The 12,036-nt window shown below is 41.1% G+C and overlaps 1 protein-coding gene across 7 annotated transcripts in view; it reads right to left on the bottom strand.

The window, feature by feature from the left end:
* The window catches only part of LOC308484449 (uncharacterized protein), a 54,693-nt gene that overhangs the window by 41,750 nt on the left and 907 nt on the right, over positions 1-12,036 (bottom strand). The window contains exons 1-3 of one of the 7 annotated variants that reach the window (XR_013989918.1): positions 8,234-8,427; positions 5,818-5,964; positions 3,430-3,561 (exon numbers count right to left, since the gene is read on the bottom strand). Coding sequence is in view for 2 of the 7 variants with exons in the window: in XM_081019414.1 (XP_080875540.1) it covers positions 3,430-3,561; positions 5,818-5,964; positions 9,197-9,289 (372 nt within the window). In the remaining 5 variants the exon portion in view is untranslated. Of the gene's footprint in view, positions 1-3,429; positions 3,562-5,817; positions 5,965-7,049; positions 7,625-8,233; positions 8,428-9,196; positions 9,290-12,036 lie in introns of those variants that run through there. The other 6 variants (XR_013989919.1, XR_013989920.1, XR_013989921.1 and 3 more) reach the window with 6 other exon arrangements.

The raw sequence follows: 12,036 nt of genomic DNA, 5'->3' as shown, positions 1-12,036 counted from the left end.
ACAGTGGAATTTGCTGCCAAGGAGTGTGGTGGAGTCTCCTTCTTTGGAGGTCTTTAAGCAGAGGCTTGACAACCATATGTCAGGAGTGCTCTGATGGTGTTTCCTGCTTGGCAGGGGTTGGACTCGATGGCCCTTGTGGTCTCTTCCAACTCTATGATTCTATGATTCTATAAATGTATTGAATACAAATAATAATAATAATAATAATAATAATAATAATAATAATAATTAATAACAAGCTGTATTTACTATTTTAAAAATGCATATATCTATATCTAGATATATATGTGTATACCCTTCAGCAATAGGTGACAGCATAGTTTACAACATAGTAACAAAGTAAACAGCATAATGTAGGGTTGCCAAACATCTGGGTTTTCCCGGCCATATCCACAACCATACCCTTGGACACCCCAATCTCTCTCACTACCAAAGGAACACAAGCAAATAGCAAAGAGAATCTGCACAAGCAACGCTGACACAAAACTCCACACATACATTGAGTAAAATAGAAACATTGCCACCCGACCCCGCACACACACCCCATGGCCCCCTCTACCTCTACCCCCCTTTTCTTCCTAATGTAACACTAATGTCTCAACAAATGAAACTGATCTGTAAAAAATGTAACTTGAAAAAAGAGACATTGTACATACTTTTGTAAAGCAAGAAATCTTTAATAAAAAATACATTAAAAATGTATCAGGCTTGATTTTCATGTGTTCTGCATTTGTAAGTCTCTCCCTCCTACACTGCATTCCATGTCTCCTTATCTAACGCTGAAAGTGGTACTAATGGCAGGATATTTTAGCACAAGAGTTTTAGCACCAGGGTATATATCAGCTATCTTAGAAGTTTTCTGAGACCCAGGAAGAGGATTTTATGATGCTCTTCCCTCACTGAATGCTAGGTTGCCAGGGTAATGCTGGACATCCAAAACCTAAAATGATCAAATGGTCTGGGCACATCGGGGCCACTCTAAGGTCATTGGAGGGGTGAAGATATCAGTATGGAGCCATAAATGTGTTATTTCTCCAGACATCTAACCTTTCCTGATGTATGCGAAGATGTTTTATGACTCTTTGTTGGCTGTTTGAGAACTACTATCTAAGCTTTTGTCTGAGGTGCCTCGGGGCAGACCTTCTCAACTGGCACGTTGAGTTGAGTGAGCTCTGTCCTGTTGCAATAGCTATAATAAACGCTGGGACCTTAAATCTGGATGCTAGACTTGAAAATTGTTACCTTGGTTCTGTGGTCTATTCAAAAGTTGGTTGTTCCTCACTTGGGTAACGAACAAGGTGGTGTAGAGGTGAATTCTTACCACAACACAAATCCTAGTCCGAATGCAATGGCTACCAATTAGTTTCCAGGCCCAATTCAAAGTGGTGGTTTTGACCTATAAAGCCTTAAACAGCTAAGGACCGCAATATCTCAAGGACTGCCTCTTTCCATATGAACCCACCCAGATCCTGAGATCATCTTCTGAGGCCCTTCTTCACGTGTCTCATCCTCAAGAGGTCCAGAGGCTGGAAACACAGAAACGGGCCTTTTCTGTAGTAGTTCTCCATTTTATAAGGAAATGATTTTAGAATCATTTTAGAATGTTGTACTATTTTATTGTTGTTAGCCGCCCTGAGCCTGGCTTCGGCTGGGGAGTGCGGGATATAAATAAATTTTATTATTAATTATTATTATTATTATTATTTGTAGAATGCTTTCCTGCGGTCTTCATTATACACCTTTATGCACCAGGTAAAAACGTTCCTCTTTAACCAAGCCTTTGTTTGATTGGCATCCTATGCCGTTTTAAAATGTGTTGGGGGAGTTATTGGCTTGTTTTTGCTTTGTTTGTGTATTTTGTGGTTTTATATTCTGTGAACCGCCCTGAGACCTCTGGATATAGGGTGGTATATAAATTTTAACAACAATTACTTAGAGACCTTCAGGTACCAAGCAACTAACATGTTTAAATAAGAAGATGATGGTGATGAAGAAGATGATGATTGTGATGGAGGAGGGACACTATCACAATCACTATCACAAGAAATCTTGTGATGTAGTGAAACTGTAATTCGTTGAGGGACAATTTGTAGCACATCCCATGTCATCCTTGCCATGTATTTTAGACCCATCTGTGATAGAGAGGAAATAAATAACTACATCTGCAAAAATTCTCATCAGTTCTCTCCTTTCTGAAATCTAGATGATGTTTACTAACTTATTTTTTGGCCAAATGGGTGATGGAGGAGGGACACTGTCACAATGGCACTCTCCCTGCCCCCTCCATCATGATTCCCAGCATCTGGGAGTCCCAATGTTAGAGTCTCATTTTTAAAAGAAACAAAGAGAATTATCTAAGCTTCAAGAGTCAATTAGATAACAACATTATACCATTATCCTCCTCATGATGATGAAGTGAGGAAATCTACAAAATGAGTCATTGTTCATTTTATTACTGTTTCGCAAAGGAAATTGTGGACAGATACCTCTATCCCCTTTCATTGAATTTTATGCTGCTGATTCTCAGGAAAATCTGGAAAATTGGCCTGGGCTTCCAGAAACATAATGCAATTAGTTATTAGTAATTTTATTAACTAATAATTATCCATTGGTTCCTTCTAAAGACTCTGTCCTTCACTGCCACCACTGCCAAATATTGTAAATTTGATAAATTCAGAAACACAACATAATTTTATTTGCCACACCAGTTTATTTTGATGATGAAGGAAGGAAAAATTAACCCATAAACCATATCATGAGACATAGCTCCCAAGCCCCACATTTCTCTATGCCCTGCATCCCATTCAGCCTCCACCAAATGCCAGATAAAAGACACAGGAGTCCTCTGAATTCCAGAAACTCTGCAAAGCCACCATCAGAGAGGCAATCTCCACCTCTACCGATGCTGCAAGTGGTGGGATCCAAAATGATGGAGACATTCTTCTCTCCTAACTATCCTTCATTGTTCAGCTTCTTTCCAGAAGGCAGAGTATCACCGCATCGTGCTTTGGTTATAGTACCTGAAAGGTAGTCATTGTACGGTGATGTCCTAGCCAACTCACAAAAAGTTGGGGTGGCACAGCCGCTATAAACCTTATCAGGAACTGAACTGTCATTTGGTAAAGAGAAAGAGGCATGGTCACATGTGTATTTTTTTGTTATTATGCAAGAGAGGCTTAATCCACATTCTGGGATGGGGAGACAGAGAGAGAGAAAGGCTCAATATTGCATGCTGGATCACCGCTCCATAGGCTCAACTATATACTGCATAATACTGTAATATGTTCAGGGGGAAAAACCCTGCCTTTCCCCACAAAACATGAAATTTTTTTTCTGGCAGGAAGTTGCAAACAGAATAAGAGAGCCACCAACCCACCCTGGCAAGCTGTGTTTCTAATCTCCCTCACATTTGTTGGCAGTGATACTTACTGTGAACAAGGACAAACTCAAAGCATCGAGTCTCATCACCACGACATCTAAGATTTCTCAACTTTAGACAATCTTCTGGGCCAGAAGCATCATAGAACGGACACCTTAGCCCATTGAGAAGATATCCTGTCCCTGCCAAAAGCAATCCATACAATAAATACATGGATTCAGCCCATATATCTCCATAAAAAATTCCAAGGCCTTGGTTCTACAATGCTGCCAGAGGGTTGCATTAATCAAGCAGACAATGCAGATCTGGTTATTACCTTGGGTTGGGGAGAGAGAAGCCAGACAGGCTTCAGGTGGTAGGCCACCCACTTGTGAGCCAGGCTCAGCCCTGGTAGGCATATGTTCCAACATTTATTGAGAGGATATTGGGACATCTCCTGCCCCCACCCTCTCACAAACACATGGATATGGCCGGGAAAACCCAGACGTTTGGCAGCCCTACATTATGTTGTTTGTTACTTTGTTACTATGTTGTAAACTATGCTGTCACCTATTGCTGAAGGGTATACACATAAATATCTACATATAGATATATACATTTTTAAAATAGTAAATACAGCTTGTTATTATTATTATTATTATTATTATTATTATTATTTGTATTCAATACATTTATATATGTTTTATATACCACAATACAGTCTCAAAGTGGTTTGCCAATTAAAAATGTGTGTGTGTGTGTGTGTGTGTGTGTGTGTGTATGAAACTGTGAAACTACAATAAAATAAAAAGCAATTTTACACATAACTACAATGCAATGCAATAAAGCAATCAAATCTCAAAAGAAATAAAAATAAGATATATTTAGATTCAGGGATCCTTTCCCTCTCTTCAGAGACCCTTTTGCCAAGACATCTCCCAACTCACTACACATTACACTGAAATTATGGCCCTACATTCACACAAATAATAAAATACCTGCTACTCAGTCACTATCACTGATCCCATTCTGTTTCACAAATGCACACAATCTGCCCAGTCACTCCAGCATCTCTTACTCAAGTCACCATCCCCTATCGCCTGTCACTCCTTCCACACAACAAAAATGTACTCCAAAAACCGAAGAAAGAAAGAAATGGTTCACTTACTGAACCGTATAAAACAATAATACAAATTGCCACCCATTAGTCACACATATATTCTTGACAACAATTTCGCTACTTCCCAGGTCACAGTCTCCCTTTCCAGACTCTAGTTGGGCTAGTAGGGAGCAAGGAAGAAATGTATTGTGTGTCCAGGCGGAGACCCCCCCTCTCCCCTAGGAGACAGGCCCAGAGCAATGAATCATACACGTCAACATTTATTATGATCAAAATGGCCACAACTTTATCCACAGTTTCACATGTAGGAAACTTTGGCTTAGGCATTGGGCATGTATCCCTCTCAGCCCCCCAGCCAGGGAACTGAGGCACAGCAGAGTTAATTGGATCAGAGGGGGCATTGTAAAATGCATCTTTACATAGCCAGCCCCCACTTCTCCACACAATTTTGGGAAGTTCACCAACAACCTACCAGTGTATGGCCAGTGATCCCCTTCACACAAGTCCTGAACCCTGAAAACGCCATCGCAAGGAGGGGTGAGTCACCACCCCCCACCCCTAGAATGATGACTAAAGGTTTCTGTCCAAGGCCTAAAACTGCCAGTGTTGTGATAATTCCTACGGGGAAGGTGAAACCTGCGGAGCAGGGACAATTCCTTCCTGGCTCTTCAACAGCAACCATCATAAGACGGTAGCAACACCCACAAACATGGAAGGAAAATGGTTAAACTGCCACAAAAGGAAGAGATCTAAGAGAGGATTGGGTGGGTGAAGCTCCAGAACCAACTGTGTGTCCCACGCTGGCTCCGCCCCACTTATAAAACCCCAGAGCAGACCGGAATGAAATTTTCTCACTCGCGGTCCGCTCACTTGGCCTGGCGCTTAGTGACACCACAGACTGACTGGTTTAAATAGGGGTTTGGCAGGAACCCCAATGGTCCGCGAATCTTGGAAGGCAGGCCAGCTCAGGCCAACCGGCTTGTCTCTAGGGAGATCGGGAGTGCTGCGCGCTGGTCTGCAAATGGCACCCACTGTCAGATGTTTTAGTGGTTATTCATCTCTCTATCGCTCCCCAATCGCCCAATAAATGAAGAATCACCCAGGGGTCATTTGAAGCTCTTTGTCAATAAGTGCTTCAGACAGGACACTTGCTTCCCCTTTGAGACACAGATGGTGATGCTGATTCTAATCATCTCCCATGTAAACTAGGAAGATGGCTATTGCACTGGAACAGTATCATTTGTCTATCAGCAACCAATGGGGAAATGGGAAACCTCAATGCTATTCATGCTCAGGGATACATAGAGATATATAAATCTAAAAGAATGCAGCTACTTACAGTCAATCAGTCTTTCGTTGCAGAAGTGAGTTTGGCAGCAGTAGATCGTATTCGTGAAGTAATCTTCTAATGTAGAGAAGCTGTAATTTGTTGAGGGACAATTTGTAGCACATTCCAATGTAATATTGGATGTTACTGAAGACCCATCTGTGAGCAAGAATTGGAAAGACTAAATCTGCAAAAATTCAAACCACATCTCTCCTTACTGAAATCTGGATGATGTTTTTTTTAAAAAAAATTGTCAAATGGGTGACTGAAGAAAATAAAATATGTCAAGCACTGGATCTGCAAGCTAGTGATTCAAGTCATTTCATTAGTAATCAACCAATGAGTACAACATATTTTCGTCTCCAAAAGCATGTAAATATTCTAGGATATTTCCTTAAAAAATTGCACATCAATGGGTCAAGGCAGACTTGTTTTTGCTAAGGGCTTGAAACAGGCTAATCTACCATTCATCCCTACCTAATAATCAGTTAGTTGTTTCAGAGGCCCACTCAAGAACATGCCATATACTATATTTTTAAGAGGCAGAAGAAGAATATATTACTATGCTATGCATTTTTGTGTTTTTATACTGTAAACCACCCTGTGATCCTCGGATGAAGGTGGTATAGAAATTTAATAAATAAATAAGATGGTAAGAGAAACTGGCAACCCTGGAAAAAGAGAAGGCTAGTATTGAGGTGGTGAATGTTCACTTCACAGTCCAAGTTTGTAGGAGAAAATAAAATACAATGAAAGAATTAAAGGCAATAAGAAAAGTACAATTAAAAATCACACAGCATTTAGCACATCAGTTGAGAACTGCAGCAACAAGCAAATGTATTGGGGGTGGGAATTGGGGATAGCAGAGCTCCCAAACTCAACATCCCTACTGCCTCTTTGCCTCAATTTGCAAACTATATCAGGTTGGTTAATTCACTTAACTCATGATGCTCCAGCAACTTTACATTCCTGTTTATCATTGTGGCCTCTCACTCAGGTACAAGTCTCTATAGAGTTGAAAATCACCCACTGAAGACAACCAGAATGATTACAAAGCACTACCACCCACCCACAGCTCAGATAGCTTTTCCAGGAGGATCCAGTGGTTGATGCATGTAACCTTCTAAGAGGAAATGTATATATGTCTGTTCATGTTGGCTTTTTTTTAAAGAGAGAGATTTGTGTGAAATGTCAGAGTGTGCCTGTCAGGGTTTGAGGAAGTATGATATTATAATATTGCAGACCTACTTGCCGCGGCATTGCATGAGCCCATGGTGCCCAGCGTGTGTATCTGTGAGCACCGGAGGGCAGGGCAGACTGGGAGAGGGACGCAGAAGATGAAGGAGCCCAACACAGCACCCCAGTAGCCCCATGTACTGAGGGAGAAATGAGCTCCAACAGCCATGCAAGGCATAGTGGCAGATGGACTTCGTTACTCCCTCGGCTGCAGTATCACCACCTCTCCAACGCTTCTGCTTCCAAGTCACGCCTGATCCAGGAATGGACCGGTTGCTGCTGCCACCCACACTCCAGCCCCAAAGGCCAGCCCAGTTGTGGGTTCCCTCAATGAGGGAGCTATAGTGGCAGTACATGGTGGCACCCACTTGAAAAAAATGTGCCCAGGGCAATGCCCCTCCCATGCTACATCACTGCCTACTTGGCAGCAGCTGCTTTGCAGATAGTGAGAAGATGACTTTGAATCTTGCTTCAAAGGGCTGGGTTCAGGTCATTTAATTCTGGTTGGTCAAGGAAACAGCAGACCCCAATTGGCTCATGTTTCTTATCAGTTGGTAGTTAACTGTCAGTGAGGAATTATCATACATGGCAGTTGGGAAAATCAGTTGAGGGAGGTGTGAGGCAAAGGCCAGAGAATATTCACAGAAAGCATGTTAACAGTAATTGGCTGCCCTGTCTAAAGTCCATAGCTGACAAATTACACACTCTATCAAATTACAGAGGAAGGGCCCTAACTCACTAGTAGATCATTTGCATTGGATGCATAAGGTCCAAGATTCAATGACTAACATCTCCAGGTATGGATGGGGAAAATTACCAATAGACAGTAGACACCTCATGCCAATTGGTTTAGACAATATAAAGATGGACCAAGGGTTTGAGTCTGCAGGAGGTAGCTTCCGCTTCCTGTCTTCATGTGAGCAGGTATTATATCACTGAAACAATGTAATGTATAAACCTTCTTTCATTTCAGTGAAGAACATATGTGAGGCTTGAATTAAATGCATTACTATTTGCATAGATTAGTGCTATCGCACTCCCAGTTATGTCACTTTCTTGGCACTCTCTAAATGTTATGGAATGTGACGCAAAACAACAAAACTGCACACATGCACAAAGAAAATACAGAGGTGTGTTACAGCACTATGTTGTATGCAAGCAAATAACAAGGTGTCACCATGCTCTCACTTACTCCTGCAGTCCCAGTTGGGAGAAAACTTGGAGTACACTAAAGCAATCACTTTTTCAAAGGTTTGGAGCCAGTACCACAACACTCCTCTGACTGCCGTGCATCTTTGTGGTTTGTCTCAAAGTATAGTGGCACCCCATACTCTTTCTGAGTCTCCCAGGACTCAGAAGAGTGTGCTGGTCACCTACATCTCTTATCCTAAACTCACAGTAGGTTCTACGCATGTGTGGATTCTAAAACCCCGACATTGGAAGACATGTACACTTAAGCAGTCAAGTTAAGAAACCTACCAGGAATTAAGGTAACAGGGAAACATGCAAAAAGTCAAAGCAGAATACAAAATAAACCCAAGCACTGTGGCTCTAAACTAAACCAATCTTAACCAAAGCACATCACTTGTTGTTCAGGTTTACTCACAAAAAATCATCAATTTTTAGAAGATTCCATCTTGGAACCACAGTGCTGGAAAGGCAGCTGGATCCCCTCCTGTTGGAAGGGGAACAAACTGCAAGAAGCAGCTCAGTTTTTTAAAGGCCCACTCCTCTCTTATGGGAATGGAGAAGCCTTGGCTATTTCTGATCAAGTTTCTTTGGTCCCTCAAATAGGTCCTTTAACAATCCTCTTTGCTAAGAGGCTTGACTCAGAATTGATGTGCAGCTCAGGCTCTTTCTTCACAGCATGTTTCCTGGCTGAATTTCTTGGGCCCCAGAAAGAGAAATCTTCCACATGTACCCAAACCCCTTGAAGAAAGCAAGCCCATTATATGTCAACACACTCTACAGGGTCTTCTGGGGAGAATCACAGGCCTGGTTCATGTGTACACTCACCTCAATTCATCTCCAGTTCTTTGGTTGTCCAGCACTTAATTACTCACCTGAATGCATGAAAGGTTATCCCTAGATACTCCAGGGACCAAATGGTGGACCTACACACCCAATTTTAATTAAACAGAAAAGACATACTCACTTAAAGAGCCCACGACGTAATGTTGAAGGCAAAAGCCGTCGTCAATATCGCAAAAACTCAAGTAACCGTCAGAACATATTAGATTTGCCACTTCTGTGAGGAGAGATGAAGAAACATTCAGTGGCACCACAAAGTTGCTCAACCTTTGTTGGATATAATCCAACAAACGAAATAGAAGCAGCTTTCATCAACTCAGGATCCACTTGCAATAGTGGGTCATGTGGGATGAAAGCATCCAAAACGCTAAATAATGCTCACAAGGTCTGTGCAACTCTGTAATGTCATATGTTTGAGACAGTTATGTCAGGTGGTACAGCAGTGGCCCTTATTAACCATCTTCTGTATGAGAGCAGCAGAAGTGAGGTACTGCTATCAGTCTCAGTTTGTCTCTAACAGTATTTATGTTAGAAACAAATCTATATAAAATGGGACTTCCGGGTCAGCGCCATCGGCAATGGCGGAGTTCCTCTGACCGAGAGGAACCCGCTCCGTGAAAATCGGGTCTTGCTGCCGCGGCGAAGGCGGAGACCCTTTAAAAATCCCAGGCAGAGGAAGCCTGGGAACGTGGGATTCGGCTGACACCAGGAGCGCCTCCCCTACTCGCAGGGAAACCCTTTTTCGGGGATCCGAAGCGACGTGGGGTGAGTGGCGCGGTGTTTTGAATCAACCATTACTTTTACGGAGTGAAGCCGCACAGCCGTTGCCGGAGAGCGCTGACTTTTTCCTGTGGACAATTGGACTCTAAACAAGTACCCATGAGTAGAACGGAAAATTGGATTAAGAAACATTTTAATTTGGTACTGACGGGAAGGCTCTAAACAGGAAGTCCGCCTCCCGTTTTTTGTAAATAGATTGAAGCAAAAACTTTGTAAGCTAAAGTCTGGAAAGTCGTATATAAAGTTCTAAATTTCCTTCATTTATTACCACCAAAACCCCTCTTGGGAGCAGGAGAAAAGAGGGGTATTTTTGATTGTTTAAGCCTGCAGGAGAGAGAGTAAAGAAAGATAAATTTCCACCGTCTCAAACCTGGGAACGGGGTGTCAGAGACAGAAATTTATGGGGAAGTTCATTGACTGTGAATGGAACGTCTTTTGACAGATAGTAAAAAAAAAAGAGAGAAACAAATTGACTCCAATGTTGCTTCTTGCAATCAAAAGAAAGAAAGTATTTGAAAAGTGAAAGTAATTTTCCTTTGTTGGTCCTGCTTTCAAAAGATGGACACAAATAGAAATTGTCTCCTCTAGAGGGAGCTTGTTAATTTGTTGCCGGAGACGATCTGGGGACCTCACAGATGTAAGATTAGGATTGTGAGACCAGACTCTAACCTTGAATAAAAATGTGTTTACAAGAAGTCTTGGTGCTTGCTTTTTGCAAGACAAGTGCTTTGCTGGAGCAGATGCATGAGAAGATGGATTTGATGACTGTTGCAGTTAAAAACTTTGGACAAACGGCGAATACTCATATAGAAACCATTCAGGAACCAGCCCAGGAACCTGTTTTGACAGGGCAAGCGCAAGTGCAGAAGAAAATGGAGGAGGTTGCTGTTGAACCTCAAATATCACAAATGGAGAGCTCCGAGGCATTGCAGGAGTATAAGCCACTGTTTTTGAAGTTTGAATCTGGAGTGGACCAGGGGGGGTCTGGAGTTGTGAGGGCTCTTAATTTTGGAAGGACTTTGAAATATGCTTTTAAATACTTTCTGGATTACAGTGTTGATTGTGGGGAATGGGACTGTGGGGAATGGGCTGATCTGCTGAGGAGAGATGGAGATATTTTTGGATTGGAGTCCTCCCAAGACCTACCCCCCAATGAGAAGGGAAAGAAAATAAGAAAAAGATCAACAAAAGACAAAGTAAAGGGCAGGTTTAAACAAGAAGAAGATCTGCGGAAGGGACATGGAAGAGACTTAAGAGCCTCGGACATAAGGTCACCAGGTTGATGGACTAGATGGATGGGATAGAAAGGACTGACAAAACCCGAGACCAGGAAGAAGAGACAATGGATGAAGATTGGAAGAAAGTTTTAAAAATTCTTTTAGAAAAGTATCGTAAAATTAATGAGTATTAGAAAAATGTTGGAATGAAATTATTTGGCTTTAGCAGAAATGTCAAAAAGAATTATGTAAGAATATGTTATGGTTAAAAGAATTTGGTATATATAAGATTTAAGTTTTAGGGTTTTTTTAGGGTAAGATAAGGTTAAAATAGATTAAGGTAATTTAATGACAGAATATTGTGAAAGATGGAAAGGATTTGCTGAGATAATTAACAACTAGAATACAAAAAAGGGAGGTGTGAGGAGGTCGATGAAATAAGTTAATGAAAGTTAAGGATTAGGGAATATTGGACTTGTTTTTAAATTTTTTTGTTTATTTTTGCTTTTTGATTTTCATGTATTGTGTGTTTTGTTATTTTTTTGACTTTGGTTTTTATTGAATTGTTATTTTTATCTACTTCTATCTACTTATTTCTTTCTTTTTCTCTTTTTCTTGTTTTTTCTTTATTTTTTCTTTGTAACTTTAAAATTCTCAATAAATATCATTAAAAAAAAAAATCTATATAAAATGTATTATCAACATTTTCCTGCATTGTACATATTAATCTGAAAGTGCAAGCACACAAAGTAAAAGTTATTTCTTCTTTAAAGTGTCTTGTTCGGCTTTTAGAAGAGGGAAAAGGGAACTCCTTAAAGGGTCAAATGGCCCTTTATCATACAGCAATCTTATTGGTTTTCAGGATCCACAAGCAGTGGTGGGTTGGAAAATGCATGTACACATATACACACCTTCCCCCCATTTCTCACACCCAAACATACCCACTCACAGTGATAGACAGAGAAAT

This window comes from Podarcis pityusensis (assembly GCF_964106645.2).
Source record: "Podarcis pityusensis genome assembly, chromosome: 8".
Lineage (NCBI taxonomy): Eukaryota > Metazoa > Chordata > Lepidosauria > Squamata > Lacertidae > Podarcis > Podarcis pityusensis.
The sequence above is the reverse complement of the archived record's forward strand: the minus strand, read 5'-3'. Positions and strand labels throughout refer to the sequence as shown.